General features: G+C 40.9%; 2 protein-coding genes across 4 annotated transcripts; one reads left to right on the top strand and one right to left on the bottom strand.

The window, feature by feature from the left end:
* The first annotated feature begins 1,439 nt into the window (after positions 1-1,439).
* LOC148370994 (alanine and arginine rich domain containing protein) lies at positions 1,440-11,383 on the top strand. Its single transcript, XM_088328843.1, has 2 exons — positions 1,440-1,887; positions 9,472-11,383. The coding sequence occupies exons 1-2, from the start codon at positions 1,672-1,674 to the stop codon at positions 9,592-9,594; spliced, it is 339 nt and encodes a 112-aa protein (XP_088184969.1). The 5' UTR covers positions 1,440-1,671; the 3' UTR covers positions 9,595-11,383.
* LOC148370995 (uncharacterized) lies at positions 11,299-14,946 on the bottom strand. Of its 3 annotated transcripts, none has more exons than XR_015849744.1 (2): positions 13,123-14,529; positions 11,299-12,112 (listed from the first exon to the last, which is right to left on the bottom strand). XR_015849744.1 is itself a non-coding variant. In XM_088328841.1 (2 exons), the coding sequence occupies exons 1-2, from the start codon at positions 14,914-14,916 to the stop codon at positions 11,861-11,863; spliced, it is 630 nt and encodes a 209-aa protein (XP_088184967.1). In that variant the 5' UTR covers positions 14,917-14,946; the 3' UTR covers positions 11,299-11,860. The 3 variants fall into 3 exon arrangements, 2 of the variants coding, with proteins under 2 accessions (XP_088184967.1, XP_088184968.1); XM_088328841.1 differs by lacking the exon at positions 13,123-14,529 and adding an exon at positions 14,539-14,946; XM_088328842.1 differs by lacking the exon at positions 13,123-14,529 and adding an exon at positions 14,605-14,915.
* Between the last annotated feature and the right edge of the window lie 4,958 nt (positions 14,947-19,904).

Below are 19,904 nucleotides of genomic sequence, written 5' to 3' on the forward strand. Positions count from 1 at the left end.
TCGCTTTTTTTTTTCGTCAACTCTACCGCGGAGGAGAACCTCTTGAAGCACATCTTCCAAGAGTAAGTTAAACCTCACTTTATTTATCTTTATAGAGCATATTGTTTTATGAAATGTTTATTTTTTTAGTACAAAATATAACACTGAAGCAGCTTACGAACAATTTCATCTTACGAATGTTCGTCCGAAAAATATCTCGTTAGTAAGTAGGGCAGCGTCTTAGATAAATATATTTATGTAAAAAAAAAATTATTGTAGGCAAAATCCCTTGCTAAGTACAAAGAGCAGCCCCCTTTCAATGTAGTTACAGGAACACAACCACCCCCTCCCCCCGGACTTAGGTGGCAGACCCTACCCCCACAAGACAACTCTTTTGGTTTATCAGATGATTAGATTACAGGAACCGACATTTTTCATTGTAACAAAAATCTACCGCTGTGCTAGCATGCCATGATTGGCCAATGTTAGAGGAATACTGATCATAAAATGTTAAGTTTGGGGAAATATACCGACAGGCGTATCCAGCATAAAGCTTAGCATTGGCAACCAAATTGTGGGTTTTCTTTCTGTTAATCACGTCAAATTTCTGTGCACATTCATCAAATAGGCCCGCAAGGGAGAGGCACATGGGCAAGGTACGCATCTCCACCCACTTTGGTCGATTCCAGTCAGGCGATAAAAGCTGGATGCAAGCATTGCCATTTCTCTTTTTAATGCGAACGAGTTAGTCGTTGGCTCTCAACCATGCCATTTTTTTCCTCTACACCGTTTAATTAGAAATAAGTTTTTCTTGTCAACAATGTCCTTTATTCTTTCTTTTGATTCAATTTTCATTGTCATGTAAATAAATATAGTTTGTTAGTATCAAACCACTTGCATAATTCATGTGTGTGTCTTTATTGGTTTCCTTCTGGACTGATCAATCATTACCCGTATAAATGAATTGAAATGCAGTACTCGTCCATATGACAGAGACATGAGTAATGACTGCTCAGAAAAGCCCCACTCACACTTGTAACGCGACTGATTGTGCCGTCTTCTATTTGCTCAGTCAGGCTCGTAAGTAACCCCCTCCCCCGTCGTATCCCTTTAGACAAAAACTGGGAAAAACCTGCCAAAAAGCATCCTCCGTCCCTCCCCCTTGGACTTAACGTGAACACAAAGTGCCCTGCTTGTATTTCACTTTTTGCTAACACTGAAGCAGTGTCTCGCTTCTCGCCCAACCTGTCTGCCTCTTAAGCCTGACAAGCAGGTCTTATTTAGGCAGGGGGGGCGACTTGATGGATTTGCTGGGTTGCTGTACATCAGGGAGCTCCTTTGCAACACGTTTCTCACACTTGTGTTGTATGGGGCAATGTTCAATAAGAAGAACTCCCTCCACCCCCGCTTGGAAAGGGAAAAACTAGGGGAGGGTGTGGTGGCGGGAAAAAGGGGGACTTTTCTTTTCAGTTCTTATTGGAAGCAACAATAGTCTTTGTCCGAGATCTTTTCGCTTTCTTATTAGGGCTACCCTAGGGAGGGATGAGAGTTGGAGGGGTGTTACTCCATAGTAACAATGACAAAACACTGCAGCTGTACACGAGGCGGCCACAGAAGACGTCTGAGACCACATCGAGCAGGAGATCACCCTCACCCCACAAAAAAAAGTTCTCCCCATGAGTTCAAGTCGGTATGGATAGTGACAGCCATGGCGAGGACGCCCTGTCCTCCATGGTCCTGGAGAACATCAAGAACAAGCTGATCCGAGCCTTCAGGACCGGCGGAGAGTCCCGGGTGGAAAGCGGCGCCCCTACTAGGCAGCTAACTACCGCTAGAAGTCAGCAAGCCAACGAGGAACTGAGGAGGGCGCAGATCGATGGGGCCATCGCTTGGCTCAGGTCCGAGCTGGTAGGATATTTTTGAACGTTGTCATAAATCAGCTCTCAATGTCATAAATCAGTGCTAGTAGTATAAGTAGTAATATTGTTTTTGTTTTACAGGGATGTGATTTGACCAAAGTGAAATTATCTGAAAATTAGCCGGGGGTCTGGGGGCCGCGGGCACCCAGCTAGGTCCAGGGCAGTGCCCTGGTGGGGGGACAAGTGGGGCGAAGCCCCCCGGAGCTCATGGGTTTTCCGTGTTTTTAAGTACTTTCAATGCACTCAGATGACAAAGAAATAGACAAAACAACAGCATAAATTTTCAATGTATATTGAACTATCCCATATAAAATTACAGTTTAAGTCAACTCAAAATCAGTCACATTAAAAAACATTGGACTGCCTTTGCTTTTAAAAACTATCACTGAGAATATCATCATATCTAACTAATGTGATTACTAAGTTAACACATAAATCATGTTGAAGAGTTCAAATTTCATGAACAAATAATTGTATCATGACCAAATGAAAAGTAACTCATATTAGAACATACCACAAATGTCTTTGTTATAGCAGAAGATGTTATCTATAAATGAAAATACAATAATTATAGGCCCTACAGTAAAGTGTTGGTGTAATGTACACATGAAAATCTATTATTGTAATTGTTAAATATTTGTGGCCATTTTTATTACGTTATAATATTTTCCAAAAAAAGGGGAAAACTGTCAAAAAAAATTTGAAAAGTTTACCACCTACCTCAAAATTCACGACTCTATCAGCAACTGGTACAGGTTGTTGGGGTGGATCACGTCTCTCTATTACCGCTTCCGATTGTGATGTCAATAAGGGATGGAGGCCGTAAAGTTTTGGAGTTTTCGTTTGGGCACCGAAACTTCCAGCGATGGAATCATTTGTTGATCTTGACTGGAGTTCTTTCACGTGTTTTTTGCCCTTTGCGTGACTTTCAAGAGCTTTGAAACCTCTCCCACCATAGTCAATGGTATCATGGCACCAAATGGAAAGCGCTTTCCCGGCACGATCGATCTTCCGAATAAAGTCACTGAACAAATTCGTCACAGTCTTCTTTCCAACATTTGTAGATAATTCCTTCTCCAACCAGTCCCATCGAAACTTGTTTTTTACAATCTTATCAATTTCTTTAACTCGCGGAGCATCTTTGCGTTCGATCACGGACATCTTTCTTTAAACACCCGGCAAAAACGTGTGAGAAATGAACAATGGCATACTCCTATAACAAGCGCGTTTATTGGTCAACACGGAGACTTCAACCAATCGCAAGTACGTTTCATTTCAGTTACGGAAACACTAAAATGGAATGCTGTAGAGACGAAATCGGATTTTTTACCACCTAAAAAATCGGAAATTTTAAAATTTTATTTTTGGAGTTAAAAAAAGCGGAATTCCGCGAATTAGCGGAAAAATCACATCCCTGGTTTTACCATGTGCTTGACATAAGATAATTTATAAACAAGGGGTCTTTACTCTTTTTCATGCTGAGAGCTACTTTTTGCTTCTGAAAGGGAACCCAGTTTGATATGCGTTTCTAAAATAACAACTTATGTTATTACTAGCCACTAAAAACAATTATTTTTAGTGGTGATGTTATTACGAAAACATCACAATGACCCAGCACTGGTGAACTATTTTCAGAACAGGTCCTCAGTTGTCCTTAGAGGGGACTAAAGTGCCCGTGGCCATATCGTTAGAGGCTCATGTCGAAAAAGTTTAAAAATCCCTTAAGGCCTATTATAAAGGGATAATGTGTAATATTTGACCACTAGCTGTGGCTGTATTGTGTTGTTCCAAAAATTGACTGTTTTTTCTAAAGGAGCAGTTCTACCTAGTGTTGAAACTTGGTTCATAAAAAGAACGAATTTTTATCTAGATAATAACCTAATATTTTTTTGAGTGAGTTGTCAAGTCAAGTCAAGTCAAGTCATTTATTTTTGTATAGCCCTAAATCACGAAGAGTCTCAAAGGGCTTCACAGATTGTTACACTATATTACACAGACTATTGTCAACCGACAAGAGGAGTAGGTTATTCGTATGCAATAGAGTAGAGGTGAGTTTTAAGTTTAGATTTAAACATTTCCACTGAGGTTGCAGATCGGATCTCAGGGGGAAGAGCATTCCACAGCACCGGTGCCCGGATGGAGAACGCTCTCGAACCAGCAGAAGACTTCTTTGCTCTCGGGATCACCAGAAGACCGGCACTCTCAGATCGCAGGCTTCGGACCGGGACATAGCGGCAGATCAGATCTGAAAGATAAGAGGGAGCAAGTCCATGTATGATTTTGTACAGTACTAAGAGAACTTTGAAGTCACATCTTTGGCTAACTGGGAGCCAATGCAGGTTAGCCAAAATCGGTGTTATGTGATCGTACTTTTTTGTCCTAGTTAAAAGCCTCGCTGCGGCATTTTGTACTAGCTGAAGAGACTTGATTCTGGACTTCGGGAGACCGGAAAGTAGTGCATTACAGTAGTCGAGACGGGAGGTAACAAATGCATGAATTATTGTTTCCGCATCAGACTGAGACAGTATTGAACGGATTTTAGCAATGTTGCGAAGATGGAAGAAGGCAGTTCTAGTAATTTGCTTTACATGCATCTCAAATGATAGATCAGGGTCAAATATGACACCTAAATTTTTAACTGAGTCACTCTGTGTGATGTGACATTTGTCAAGGTTCACAGCAGTTTTTGAGAAGAAGTCACGGCATTTAGAAGGACCAATGACTAACATTTCGGTCTTTTCAGGGTTAAGACGCAAGAAATTGAGTGACATCCACTCTTTTATCTCAGTGAGACAGGCCTCCAAATTTCCACAGTTTAGTGTGGAAGATTCCTCCAACGGAAGATATAGTTGAGTGTCGTCTGCGTAGCAGTGGAAGCTGATATTGTACTTGCGGATAATATCACCTAATGGAAGCATGTAAATGTTGAAAAGTAGGGGGCCGAGCACAGAACCCTGCGGAACACCGCAGGTAACATTAAAGGGCTCAGATGTCGTTTCACCATATTTCACACAGTGCGTCCTATCTGAGAGGTAGGATCTGAACCACGAGAGGACGGTTCCTGAGAGACCAATCCATTTTTCCAACCGTTCTAGTAGGATATTGTGGCGCACTGTGTCAAAAGCAGCACTAAGATCCAGCAGCAGCAAAAGTGATGAAGCGCCAGAATCCATTGACATTAGGAGATCATTTGTTACCTTGATCAGCGCTGTCTCAGTAGAGTGGTTAGCCCTGAATCCTGATTGCATCGATTCAAAAAGGTTGTTCTCAGATATGAAAGCATTCAGCTGCTGTGCCACTACTCTTTCGAGTACTTTAGAGAGGAAAGGTAGGTTTGACACAGGTCTGTAATTACTTAAGATTTCTGGATCAAGGTTGGGTCGTTTTAGTGTGGGTTTAATAACGGCGGACTTAAAAGCTGCTGGAACTACACCTGAGGAGAGTGATGTATTTATAATATTTAGAACTGAAGGCCCAATGACGCTAAAAAGACTTTTAATAAGTGAACCTGGGAGCGGGTCGAACTGGCAAGTTGTCGGTTTGGCCGCAGTCACCACTTGTTTGAGATCATCAAGTGACAGTTCACTAAAACCGGCCATTTTCCCTGGGCAGCCACCCTGTCGTGCATCTGTAAGTTTCAGTTCTTTAATATGAGTGGTACTAATAGTATCTTTAGCAATTTCTTCCTGTATGCATTGAATCTTTTTAGTGAAGAAGACCATTAAGTCCTGAGCAGAGTGTGTCGAACTATCAGCGGTAGTCTGTTGCCTTGTAAGCGATGCTACAGTGTCAAAAAGGGCTTTGGGGTTGTTCTTTTGAGACGCAATCACCTTCGAAAGGTAGGCCGATTTTGCAGAGGCAAGGGCCGCTTTATACTTTAACAAGCTATCACACCAGGTTTGATGGAAAACCTCAAGCTTGGTAGCGCGCCATTTCCTCTCCCATTTCCTGCATTCTTTTTTAAGGGTTCTAGTTTCATCAGTAAACCAAGGTGTGCGTCTTTTAGGACGTGATTTTAGTTTTAAGGGCGCTATGGTATCCATCACACTAGTCAGGGTGGTATTGAACTCATTCGTGAGTGAGTCAATCGAGCCAGTGTATTTAGGAAAGGACGCAACTGCTTCAGGAAGGAGTTCAAGGAGCTCAGAAACTGTGCCAGTGCTTATATTGCGTCCGCTAAATCCTTCAGCTTTTTTAACACTACATTTAGTTAGCACCTCAAATGTCACTAAATAATGATCGGAGATAACGGTAGTACACGGTAGCACCATAATGTTTGAGGTTAAAACTCCTCGAGTCAGAATCAAGTCTAGCGTGTTCCCATTTTTATGGGTTGGCAAATCAACTAGTTGAGTAAAACCAAATCCATCAAGTAAAGAACTAAACGCAATAGTGAGTGAACTGTGTGGGTCATTCATATGAATATTAAAGTCTCCCATAATTATAATTTTGTCTGCATAGGTTACTAGTTCAGACAAAAGTTCAGCGAATTCGTCTAAGAAAGTTGTGTATGGCCCAGGAGCACGATAGATAGTTATTACATCAATTGACAATTGAGGGGACCGCGTCACAAGAGCCTCAAACGTTTTGTAATTATTAGCGGTCCGTGGATTAAATTTAAGCGATTTTTCGGAGATTAGCGCAACACCACCACCCCTTTTCAGCGTGCGTGCTGTATGACTACTCTGGTAGTCTGGGGGAGAAGCATAATTAAGCGCTAAGTACTCATCCGGGCGTAACCACGTTTCACAAAGACCCATACAATTCAGTTTATAATCACGAATAATATTATCTACAAGTAAAGCTTTAGGGGCGAGGGATCTAACATTCAAAAGACCAAATTTTAGCTTTGCTGAATCATTTGACTTAGCTGAACTCTTTGTAGTCTTTGTCGAGATCTTCAAAAGCTCCCGGCGTTGTGGCCGTTCGTGAGCGCTGAGTTTAAAGCTTCGGTTGTCCGGCGAGGAATGAATGGTGGAATTAGTTACATCCTCGCGTCCATCCTCGTGTTGTCTACCCTGTGGTTGGCTGGCAACCAGTTCAGAGTGTCCACTGCCCAAGATAGACGAGATGGGCTCTGGCACCGCCGCGACCCTACAGAGGATAGCCCCTCAAACGCGCGCTGTGTTAGGGCATCAATTGCCCTGGAGGGCACCAAAAGAAATCAGGGTCGTTAAAAAATGGTAACATGTTAAAAATGTTAATACTGTAATATGCGCTAATATGGTTAAACAATTCAAAATAAGTATAAACCAAATTTCCTGGGAAAAGGGGTGAATCTGCTTTGTGCCCCTGCCTATCTCCAGTCTCATGGTGCGTCCCTCCCCTGCCAGTGGTATGTTCGGTTATGCCCCGTATGCAATTTGATGAACTCCGGCGAACATGGCCTCGAAACGGCAACTAGAGTCTGGAACGGAAAAAATAAAAAACGAGATGAAGCTCATGCATCGCTTGCCGGTAGTCATGTTGAAAAAAAAAAAAGCTCATCATTGTACCCTATTTCCACATCAATTTGGCGCACTGTTTTAAAGGGCACACTCTCTTTGGTCCAATTTTTTTCTTGGCTGCTCATATGGTGCACTGGCCTATTGGATGCGACCGCTCCGGCGCACTGGGCTGTAAGATTTGAGTCTCTCGTGACCGCCTGTATTACCAAAAATGTGTGCCTATTAAAAAAAAAAATACTGGAAACAAAACTGAGTTTTTGTTTTAATCAAGTGTCTATCACAAAGTAAAATAACAGAATACAACAAAATAGTAAGAATAAAAAGACTACAGTTTGGTAATGCCATTTTTTAAACAAAGCCTTCAAACTCAGCTTGTTGATGATAGCGAAAAGTGTCACACGAAGGCATGCTTTTACTGTCAGTGTCAGTGAAAGTTTTGCATTGATAAGGTGAGTGCGAATTAATTTGTTGTCTATGTAGAATTGTATTTCAACAGCACTAAATTATTCACACAATTCTCATACAAAGCATGTTAAAACGATATTTTACCAAAACAACAAAATATCCTCACCTTATTAATTCTAAAGAAACGAAGGAAATTACTTATTTAATTCTCATGTTTGTTAACAGTGTTATGTAAATTAACAAATTGCACTGAAAATTGTCTTTTGTGGTGTTGGTGGGCACCATAAAGCAGTGGGTGTGTGCTTAGGGTACCCAAATGGCTAGCAAAGGCCCTTGATAAGTGGTGCAAAAAATGGATGAATGGACATTCCGTTCATGTAAAAATGAAAAATAACTAAAAAATAGAGATACATCTTAATACCAGCGATGATGTCTACATTACAAGTATAGTTTATATATTGTTTGTTTATAAATGCAGCATTTAATCAGAAATAAATTAAAGTAACGTGTAATGTCATTTTTGTGCGCCCTAAATCTGACAATATGCATTGAAAACCCCCAAATTCTAGATAGCTAGTTCAGAAGTGTTCTTTTTAATTATCACTATTATTAGAATTGGTAAATATCCTGATAGATAAACTAAATACCTGATTAATAAATAACAATTAAAGGAAAATGTAGTCAGCCATTTGAATGTTGGGGACACTGGAGACATGTGTAGCAGCAAACCAACCCATTCTTATTTGTTAGTACTTTTGCTTTGCTTTTTTTTTCTAATATATTATCATTATATTATTAACAATAGGGTGGCGGATTAAAAAGTCTGCATGTGGCCCACAGCCCGTAGTTTGATTAAACGCGTTTTACAGGGACTATCTATCCATCTATCTACCTTTGTCATATCCCTCGAGAGGAGTGACCGGCAGCAAGACAAACACATACACAAAAACAGAAAATAAAAAAGGGGAAAAGTAGCAAAAGACACACCCAATAATTTTTGGACCATGGCCAACCCAAATGCCCAAACACCTAATGAAGTTAACCACCTCGGCACCCAAGTTGGTAATGCTTTCATCCCTCCAGACGAAACGGGACACAAGAAAGCAGTCATGTCATTCGGGTCAGGGTGACACAACACACTCTTCTGTTCAACAGCAAGGCCCGACAGCTTTCACTGGTTTACCCCTGCCGCATCATACGGGTGCCCAGCCCATCCTTAAAAACGCGTCCACAATCCCACTATCCTTTTACAACACCTCTTTTCTTTTATTCTAGGTGAAAATGGTAGAAGTAAGAAAAGACTGTTTCAAATACAGTCCAAATGCCAACCCAACCTCTCCAAAAGATGTAAAAAGAAAAGTTTATTCAAGAGCATCCAAGAGAGTCACGTACTTGTACACACAAAACAAGCAGCTTAACAGAGGCTGCAATGATGATTTCAGACGTCAGTAAGTAGAAGATTAATTGAAGTTACAGACACCGCCTTTCAACAATTTTTGCCAAGTACCAATTACTATACAAACAAGTACCCGTCAAATGATGGAGCTAAAGCTCTACTATTTCAATTTCAAATCAACAAATATACAAGTTCCAATTTACCTGGTCGCCACTCATTAACCACCAACTTTCAGGATGCTTTTTTAAAATTCTGTTCATATTTTGAATTGCTATAATAAAATAGCTTTTCGCTAGCTGCAACTATTTTACAACTTTTTCTGCAGCTGGAGATGCGTTCACAGGACCTTCAGCTCGCCCAAACGCTGCTGGGACTCAACACGGAGATCCAAAGACTGCGAAGGGAAAGTTACGGATTTCTGGAAGACGCCGGAGACGATCCGCAGTGAAATCCCAGAGGCCATTTGATAAATAGACACAAATTTCAAATTAAAAGCAGGGTATTCATAATCATTTGTTCTGTTTTTGCATGATGTTTTGCACTTGTACAAAATATTTTGTTTATTTTTGGAAGTCAGGCCAAAAATGTTCCTGACAATACGGATTTCTGATTCATTTTTTTTTTTTAGATTATTAACTCAATCACTGCCATTGACATTTTTAGATGTCATTGGTGTTGACTTTTCAACTCTCATTGAGAGACATGGACATCAAACTGAATGATTTACTTTTTTTCACATTTTGCCTTATGCTGTCAACTTTATATAATGTTTCACATATTTTGGACCATAAACTCAGTCACTGCCATTTGATTGCTTTAAATGCAGCTGCCGTTCAATCATTACTCCCATCGACATCGATAGAAGTAATTTTTTTTTTTCGCCCCTTGTTGTAGATTTGAAATGATATAGTAGTTTATGATTTTGTCAATGGCAGTGGATGTGTTCCTGTTAAAATGAACTCATTAACTGCCAATGATGGTTTTAGATGTCATTGATTCTGACTCATTTACTCCCATTGACGTGAATAGACGTCAAATGCATTGAGTGTTTTTTATTCTTCTCATTTTCCACTTGCTGTCAACTTCAAAGGATGTTTCTGATTAATCTGCTATTTTTGGAACATTAACCCATCCACTGCCTTTGACAGTTTTAATCGTCATTTGTGTTTACTCATTCAATCCAATTGACGGCCAAAGGTTTCAAATGCAATGAGTTAGCTTTCTTTTTTTCCATTTTGCCCCTTGCTGTCAACTTAAAATGACCTATTTTCCGATTCATTTTTGCACTTTGCAAACATTATTGGCTCCAGTGCCACTGATGGTTTTAGACAACATTGTAGCTGACCGTTCACTCCCGAAGACGTCCGTATACGCCAAATGCAATAAGTCGAGGTTTTTGTCCCATTTTGCTACTTTTTGTCAACTTAAAATGTTGAAAATTCTAAATATTTTTGCACTTTTTGGAACACTTACTCATTCATTTCCAGTGATGGTTTTAACCGTCATTGGGAACCATTCATCCACCCACCCATTATCTGCACCGCCTATCCTCAGTAGGGTCGCGGGGGTGCTGGAGCCCATCCCAGCTGTCTTCAGGCAGAGGGCAGGGGACACCCTTCACTTGTTGCCAGCCAGTCGCAGGGCACACAGGGAGAGACAACTCACCTGCTCATTCACACCTAGGATCAATTTGGACCGACCAATTCACCTAACATGCATGTTTTTGGAATGTGGGAGGAAACCGGAGTGCCCGGAGGAAACCCATGCAAACACGGGGAGAACATGCAAACTCCACACAGGAGGTTCGATCTCATGACCTCAGAACTGTGCCGCACACGCACTAACCACTGCGCCACCGTGCTGCCATTGGCAACCATAAACGTCAAATACAAGCGTTGGGGCTTTTTTCAATTTTTCCACTTGTCATCTTAAAATGACATCACATTGAAGTTTAATTGTGTGACATTGACAAGCTGAGATGTGATTTATCGCTAACCCAACCCGAAGAACTTTAATTTTATTTCCTGTCAACAGTAAATGACAAAGTGGCCTACATCACCATTGATAAATTCTGTGTTTTGAGTAATGGGACTTCGTAAAACATAATTTTTGTTGCATGGCACTTTCACGGCATGACAAACAAAATAAACGGTTGATTTTCGTACATCTTTATTGTTTCATGTTTCAAAAAAAACAACCTTTGGTGGTTGTTAAAATCATGCAACCGTCTTTCATTAAAATAAAAGTGTGGAGAAAAACTTGACAAATCTCAGTTACAACTGTTTCATTGCCTCGACTTCATTTTGTGTAGCGTAAATGTCATTTAAGGTCAGTGAGCTTTTGGCCATAACAACTCGCTGTGATGTAACCTTTTCTTTTATGAACATTGTAAAAACATTCCGGATACGAAACAATTTTTTTTAAATCACAGAATAAAATATCTTATTAAGCTTACACTTCTTTAAAAGTATATTTGTCCCCTAAAAGTTACACAAAAGCGATAGTGTTTGCCTTTAGGTCATGCTAATCTAAAATAGCGACTGAATATGAGTTATAAGAGAGACCAAGTGTGGACTGGCATTTTGTTGTCCACATTCTAAATGTATTGACGGCCATAAACGTCCCTGGCGTTAACACGTTGACTCCCATTAATGTCTATACCCGTCGACTTGTCGTTTGACCTCAAAATCCCAGTCCAGTATTGTAAGACTTTCTCAAGGTACAGAACTTCTCCTGCTAAAAGATTTCTCTCCCCAATTACTTGAGTAAAGACAACGGTGCCTCTCCAGGAAAAGAGGCGTCTCTGAGCTGGAGCTGACGCTCCCCAAATCCCAGGAGCTGTCAGTCTCATCCGAGGCTTGGTTTTCGTCATCTTCCTCGGCCAAATCGTGCTTGAGCTCCTGGATGCCGGAGTGAAGCTCCATCAGCTGCCTAATCAGTACTTGGTCTTGGCATCGCATCTCCACCTGAAAAAACGCATACCTGTAAATTTGAGTTGGGAAATATGGTCCTTGTGGTTTAAACAAGGGCATAGGTAGGTACAAGCTCATTTTTGAGGGATTACATAACATTGGTGGGAACAAAACAATGGTTGCTCAATATTGGTGGGGACACGTCCCCTCCATTCATGCCAAAACTATACCCTTGTCTTTTGCCTTTGGACACAGTATTTTGGACGAGATCCTCGGGACGCTAATTAAAAAACCCTCAGGTTTTGATATTCTATCTCCTTTTTCTGGTCATTTTTATTTCTTTGGTTATAAAACACTACAGTATATATATATATATGTAATCGGTATACACCGATTATTTTCCAAGATAATGCATTCTGAAGACAGCCTGTCTCGTCTCTGATCTCCTGAGCTCTGACGTCACTTGTGGAACACCAGCACCAGAGTAAGCCAGTCACCATACTGGTTTACATGTTAATTTGTCAAAAAGGTTTTGAGTTTTTCAAGCAAAGTTATGGTAGTCTTTGTGGGGAATGCCTAGGCGCCATATTGCAGGTGGGAGCAGCCAAAATTAGCTGAACTGGCAAAAATAACACAGAGAGCTAACAGTTAGCTAAACCAGCCGGGACACCGCAGGCAAGCCGGTTGCAAAAAAAGGCTAACCGGGACTGATCGGCGGAATAACAAAAGGCTGGCTGACCAAAAACATGCAGTAAGCACCAGGATAATTGCGAGACAATGAAAGAAAACTACCATTGCAGAAACAAACACGAACTCAGCCGGGGAAAAAACATTAGCATGGCAGTCTAGCCAGTAAGCCGACTGCTAACAGGGTTAACCTGAAAGCCTTCAGGAACCCGCACGCTAACGGGGAGCTATCTGGACAATATTATATTAAATGCAAGACATGCCGCAAAAAAAAACCCCACAAAAAATATTCACAATCACAACCCGAAAAGGAGCACGCCGTACACAACAGCAGGTAAACCTATCCCATGCAGCTTTTGATGATCAAATCACGCAACTCCAACAAACCAGTCTCAGCAACACAGGAAGCAAAGTTCCAATGAATCCAGGAAAAATGAGCGCTTGGCGTTCGCTGATTACTACAACGACCGTCGTTTTTTTTTAATGAAACCTGCCATTGTTTTAAATCCTTAATGTCTTCCGGTGATGTCACATCTCTAAGGGATATGAAATCAAACTGTCTACTTTGAAAATGAATATCTCGAGATCCATGGTTATGGAACATATCTGCATGATCGTGGGGAGGAACACTACTCGTTCTGTGGCTAATTGGAAAAAAATGGTCCTTTGTTATCACTTTGAGATGTTTTCACTTGACAGTGAGTAATAACATGTTTTTGGTCCCTCTTTACGACGTTTACCCAGCTGTATGACATTAACTACACATTTAGCTTGCCCGAAAACGTATAAAATTCACACTTTGCAGGGTTTGCCATTGCCCAACATCATATGAAATGCTGTTCTGCTATTCGTTTGCATCTCAGTATCATGAAAATACCAATATGCTATTAGTTGAAATCCGACAATGCCTTTCTCCGTTCTCATTCTGTGCAAAATCTCGGGTACTTTGTTTAGACTTTCAGTGATACTGTACTGTGTTTTTGCACTGTATTCTCTATGGACCCCAAGGCTTGCAGTGATCCCCAAGGGAGAAACAAAAACATGATAACCATGGAAACAAAGCTTGCGGTTATCAATAAATATGAGAAAGGCACACAACGTTGCATTGCCAAATCCAATATTTGGGACTAATATTTTTAAAAAGGAGACGATTGAGGCAAGAAAATCTAAAGACATGACAATCATCACAATTGTAAGGCTTAAAATCAGTTTAATTTATAATCTACTGTCACTGTAGATTATTTTTACATATAGTTACATTTCATCATATACATGTATACTAAACATAAGTTGTTCTTGCGACATACAATATTGTTATTTTAGTGGGGGTTTTTCTGGGATGCCATGGCGTTGGAAATAATTAATTACTAATTTCCATAGGTTTCTATCCCTCGCTGTATGGCAATTGGAATTTACGATCACCAACCATTGAATGGATTCATGCTGTATCTTGGGGTTCAACAATAGTACGAAAAATTGTTCCTATGTAAATGACATCACCCGGTTACCACGACAACCCATCCGCGCAGGTCCGAAAATGATAAAAGAGTTCAAGAGGCAAACAGACACTCTTGTAGATATAAGACCCGGAGACAGAGCCTATTGAATTTGAGGAATGTCGGACGTTTTATGGGAGATGGAGGCTCTGACATTTTAACAACGTGATTTCGCCGTATCCTAGGAACTAACCAAAAAGAACCAAAAAAAAAACCGAGACAATTTACGAGGACATAAATGCCACGATCTCCACTTCAGAGGATTTACTGGACTTTGAGTCTGAACTGTGAACTTACTAGAAGTTCGGAGGCAATCAAGACAATTTCTACCAATAAATGATCGATTCGCCTCTCCGGTCTTACTAGTTCCCTGCGTAGCCAAGCCAGGGCGCTTTCGATGTCCATCTTGTCCCCCTCCAAAGCTGGAAATCCTGTCCTGGGGTAGTTGGACCTGTTTTGGAGATCCCTGCAGGTTCCCGCAGGAGTGCAGTGGTCAAAGGTGGTGTCCTTGCAGGAGAAATCCCGCAGTCGGGTTAGGACAACTTCCATCATGTCAAATCGAGAACCTCGCTTTCCGTCGGTTGGTATTCGGCCGCCAAGCCTCGTCTGGTTTCCGTTATGAGTTCCTTGGCACTTCTGTGGGCACTTTCTCCGCCCCCTCCCACACTCAAACATCTCCTCCTTGGCAGAGCCAGCTCGAGATCATTGGAGAAGTGACGGTGACGTCAGAGCTTTGTGCTAACCTCTTTACCGCTTTTTGAAAGAGACACTCGCTGGTCATTAATATGGAAGATTGTCATGGCAACTGGAGACTGCAGTGTGATAAATGTTTTCCAGGAAGGTAAGCGCATGAACTTTCATGAGACTTTAGGATCTTTTCGGATTTGTAAACAATGGAGACGGTCATGCGTGATTAATTCTCGTCGTGCCAGTTTGTTGCCCCAGGCAACCGACTGCAATTTTAATTCCAACTGGCAACCAACAGAGTGATTTCCAAGAGTCTGACTAAAATAGACTTCAATGGGCTGTAATTTGTCCTTGGTGTTTTATTTTTAATGTTTCAAAAACATCACGACAGCATACTTATGCATCAAAAATACCGCCTTAAACGTTAGACCATCGCTTTTCTCCCTTAAACACACTGACTGATTTTTTTTAGGTGTTCTTAAAAAGTTCAAAGTTAAATATTTTAATAAAGCAAGTATGTGTTAACCAACTGAGTTCAAAAAGCCCTTATGCTTTCCAATGCACCTTTTATCTTCCTTTTAGCACAGTTGTTCGGGGCAGAACACATTAGGTAAAGGGGTGTGTGTGTGTGCAGATCATCCACATAGAAAAAGGAAATAAAGAACACTGACGGTTGATAATTTTAAAAAAAATAAGACAGCGAGTGAGAGAAGCCCGGCCTGGCCTGAACACAAACGTAATGATTGACATTTTAGGCTTGAGCTTGGGTTTAAAGGGAGAGTGTGTACTATTTAGTGCGTCCTTGTGGTACCAAAAATGTTAATTAAGTTAAAAAAAACATAAGTTAGAGAAACCATACAATATGTCACAAAACTGAGTACACCCCTCATATTTCTGTTTAACTGAACAACACTGAAGAAACATCGCTTTAACACGAAGAGAGGTAGTCTGTGTAAAGTTTATATAGCAGTGTACATTTATTTTTACCCCCCAAAAACTCAAAACATAGCCATTAGTAGCTAAAGCCTTGGTAACAAAATTGTGTACCCCTTAAGTAAAAGTTTCTGAAGTTCAATATTTTGTGTGGCCACCCTGATTTTTCAGACCCACTTAAATCCTCCTGGCGGTGGATTTCATCAGACCCTCACAAATTGCCACTGGAATGCTCTTCCACTTCTCCATGACAACATGACTGAGCTTGGGGATATTTCAGATCTTGCGCGTCTCCACCTTCTGCTTGAGAATGCTCCAAAGATGTTCTTTTGGATTTAGATCTGGATTTAGATTAGAAAAGCCCTGGTCATTTAATAAGTACATTTGGGGTCATTACAAGTCTGGAACATTGCCCTGGAGGGTGGGGATCCTTTCTTGCTCCATTATTTCACAGTTCATGCTTGACTTCATATTTTCCTCAATGAAATGCAACTCCCCGACTCCAGTTGCACTCATGCAGCCCCAAACCATCACATTCTCGACACCATGCTTTACATTAGGTGTAAGGAAAATTATGGTCTAAATGTGCCTTTTATCCTATATTCTATCCAATATATACTTTTACGTTCATATTCATATAGTGCTCAATAAGTGTGTGGTTTTACGATTCTGCAAATGCCTTAGGGGTCAGGGGAGCGGGTTTCTCAGGCCAAAGGACCTTTGTTTCCACAGAGCTGCAAGCTCCCTATCTGTTATCAAACAGGTGCACGGAACTCCTTTTGCTAACCCATCTAGTTTCCCAAGCCAAAAAGAATGGTCTCTAATTCTAGAGTAATCCGTAGCTTGATTAAACGCGTTTTACAGGGACTATCTATCCATCTATCTAACTTGGTCATATCCCTCAAGAGGGGTGACCGACAGCAAGACAAACACATACAAAAACAAAGAAAAAATAAATAAATAAATAAATAAATACCGGTTTGGTTCGTCGTGGTGAAGAGGGAGCTGAGCCGAAAGGCAAAGCTCTCGATCTACCGCTCAAACTACTTTCCTACCCTCACCTATGGTCATGAACTGCGGGTTATGACCGAAAAAACACAATCCCGGAGACAAGTGGCCGAAATGAGTTTAATCCGCAGAGTGTCTGGGTTTTCCCTTAGAGATAAGGTGAGAAGCTCAGTCATCCTGGGATGAAACGGGCACTGGATGTTAATTTAATGGATGCAAGAGTGTGTAGAAGGGATAGATGTGAATGGTGAAGGATAGTTTAGAATGACTGATATCAACGCATATGATGCGGAGGGGGCAAACCAATGTATGCTGTCGGGCGTCTCTGCTGATGAAGGGTTGCATTGCACAGAAACTCACCACTGGTTGTGCTTTGGGCTTTATGTTCGGTGTCAAGTTCGGAAGAGCGAAGCAAGTGTGTTCTTGACTCTAGCCACCTCCAACTAGGAGGACTTGGCTTCGGTATATATATGTACCAGCTCGGTGGCCTTGGGGGTATGGTGCCCGCCCCGAGACTGGGAGGTTGTGGTTTAAGCCTAAGACTTAAACATTGGTACCCGTTGCCTCCCTGCTTGGCGTTGAGCATTAGGGGTTGGCATTGGGGGGTTTGGTCACCTAATGACTCTCAACCCCTCAATTGGGCTGAGCGAGGGGGCTGGGAATCCCCTCCTTTGTATCTCCCAAAAAGAGTCAGTAATGACTCTAGCCACCTCCCACTAGGGGGATATGGCTGCGGTATATATATATATCTATATACCGTATTTTCCGCACTATAGGGCGCACCGGGTTATAGGGCGCACCCCAAAAAAATAGTTTTTGGTCCTATATCTTCCATAGATAAGGCGCACCGGATTATAAGGCGCTACAATGGGAACGTCGACAAAACAGTCAGATGATTCAGTCCAACTGATTACCCCCTTAACATTCCCAAAGCTTGCAAAGAAGCAAATACGTGTCGTAGACACGTGCGGATGCCGTGTCCGTACGATGTCACTTAAATGCATCATTTCAAATACCATTCGGAAGGTTAAAGTCTTGGGATTCAAGAAATGCCAACCATTCCTTAGTTTCTATTTTCTTTTCCGCTCGCAACTTTACTGTGCATATGACAATAAACACTTGGAATTGAGTTTAATTCACTCAACTCATCACAGCAACATCAAGATCGTTCTAAAACAAGATACCGGGAAAATATAAAGCCGCATAGCTCACCTAAGTTCTCACGTTCAATAATGATACGCAATCATGGTCTTCTTACAACTGTGAGTGTAGTAAATCCAGGAGAGTAAAATATTTACAAATACAGACTAATGAAACATGTTTCTTTATGGCGTAGTTTAGCAAGCTTGCTATTCAGTCATCTTTTTCGGCCAATTGCAGGGTTTGTTTCGGCCCTCTAGTCTATCTGAGGCTCCGAATAACTTTAGCCAATAGCGATCGATTTAAATGATGATTGACACATTGGTTAGCCAATGAAACACCGGAATATAAATCCCAGCATACACCGCGGACTACTCCACGTTCGGGGGAAAATCGAGTCGGCGGCTGTTGCGTAAGTTGCGAGACCTTGCGATTTAATATTGAGCCATATATAAGGCGCACTGTATTATAAGGCGCATGGTCAGCTTTTGAAAAAAATTAAGACTTTTAGGTGCGCCTTATAGTGCGGAAAATACGGTATATATATATATATATATATATATAAACCGATCTGCCCGCTAAGTTGTATATATATATATATATATATATATATATATACAACATTGATTTGAATACCAGACAAATATACACGAACTATCATACCAATGCTATTTTTTTATCGCCAAAATTATAATAGGTCGATAAATTTGTATTTTCTTCAATCTGTGGAATCCCCACTTAGGCCCTCACCATATCTCTCTGGCAGAATGCCGCCACGCTGTGCTCCGAGGGACTGGCCCTTGCTCGCACCAGACAACACAGTGCCATCAAGTGGTCAAATATTACACATTGGTGATTTAAGATCTTAACACAAAAAACAACATATTAATTGTTCTAATCAACACCCAAATCATTGAATGTCTTTTACAGAAGCGAAATCCTGTGGTGATACTAGTCCCTCCAAAAACAACAATACGAATTTATCAAGCTACAAAATATCTTTTTGATTTATATTTTTCAAAGAAGCAGCCTCATCACATTTTTTTTCAGGTTATATTGATGAATATGATTGCTTGTTTGAATTAATTTATTACATATTGTACTGTATGTTTGTTGCTTTTTTACGCGACATCTTTGTTTACGTTTAATTTTGTGTTGGCGTATTTTGTTTAACTTGAATAACAACATTTGAATGTAATGATATATGGGGCTTTTAATTTTGGTACTTCATCTCAGTTGCAAGAAATTAAAGGTCAAAGAAAATAAATGAAAACCTACAACGGAACAATTCTTGTTCTACAAAAAATACGCTTTGCAGCAACTTTATCTTATGATGTTGCTGAAGCACCCCTAAATTAAACCAAGATAAAAAGTAAAAAAGTAAGAAAAAACGTGAAGACGCAAAGGCTCTCCATGCACTCCTTGGAGTTGATGAAGCTATCATTGTTCTTGTCGAAAGTCCTGAAAACTGGAACGAAGATTTATTTTCCCTCTATGTTCCTGTCCGGAGCCTTCGTTAGGAAAATGCTAATTTACTTGTGATCTCAAGAGCCAAGAAGAAAACCACAGGTTCGAAAGCTTTCTCCATCCGGGCCCCGGCGCTGTGGAGTGCTCTGCCCTCTGGGATTCGATCTGCAACCTTATTGGAACTGTTTAAATCTAGGCTTAAAATACACTTATGTTATATACTGTAGCTAATGAATCACCTATATTTCATTCCGATTATGTCTGTGTAATGTTTGTTGATGCCATTGCAACATCCATTCCAGCCTGTTCATTCTGGAAGGGGGATTACCTCACGTGCGGCCCCTTCTTAATTTCCCCATTCTTAGGTTTTGAATGTTTCTGTCATGATTGCCAAAACGAAGACACCTGGGGCAATCGTTTGGCGCGCA

The sequence above is a fragment of the Urocampus carinirostris genome, chromosome 2, assembly GCF_059441175.1.
Source record: "Urocampus carinirostris isolate Australia breed hairy pipefish chromosome 2, RoL_Ucar_1.0, whole genome shotgun sequence".
Taxonomy (NCBI): domain Eukaryota; kingdom Metazoa; phylum Chordata; class Actinopteri; order Syngnathiformes; family Syngnathidae; genus Urocampus; species Urocampus carinirostris.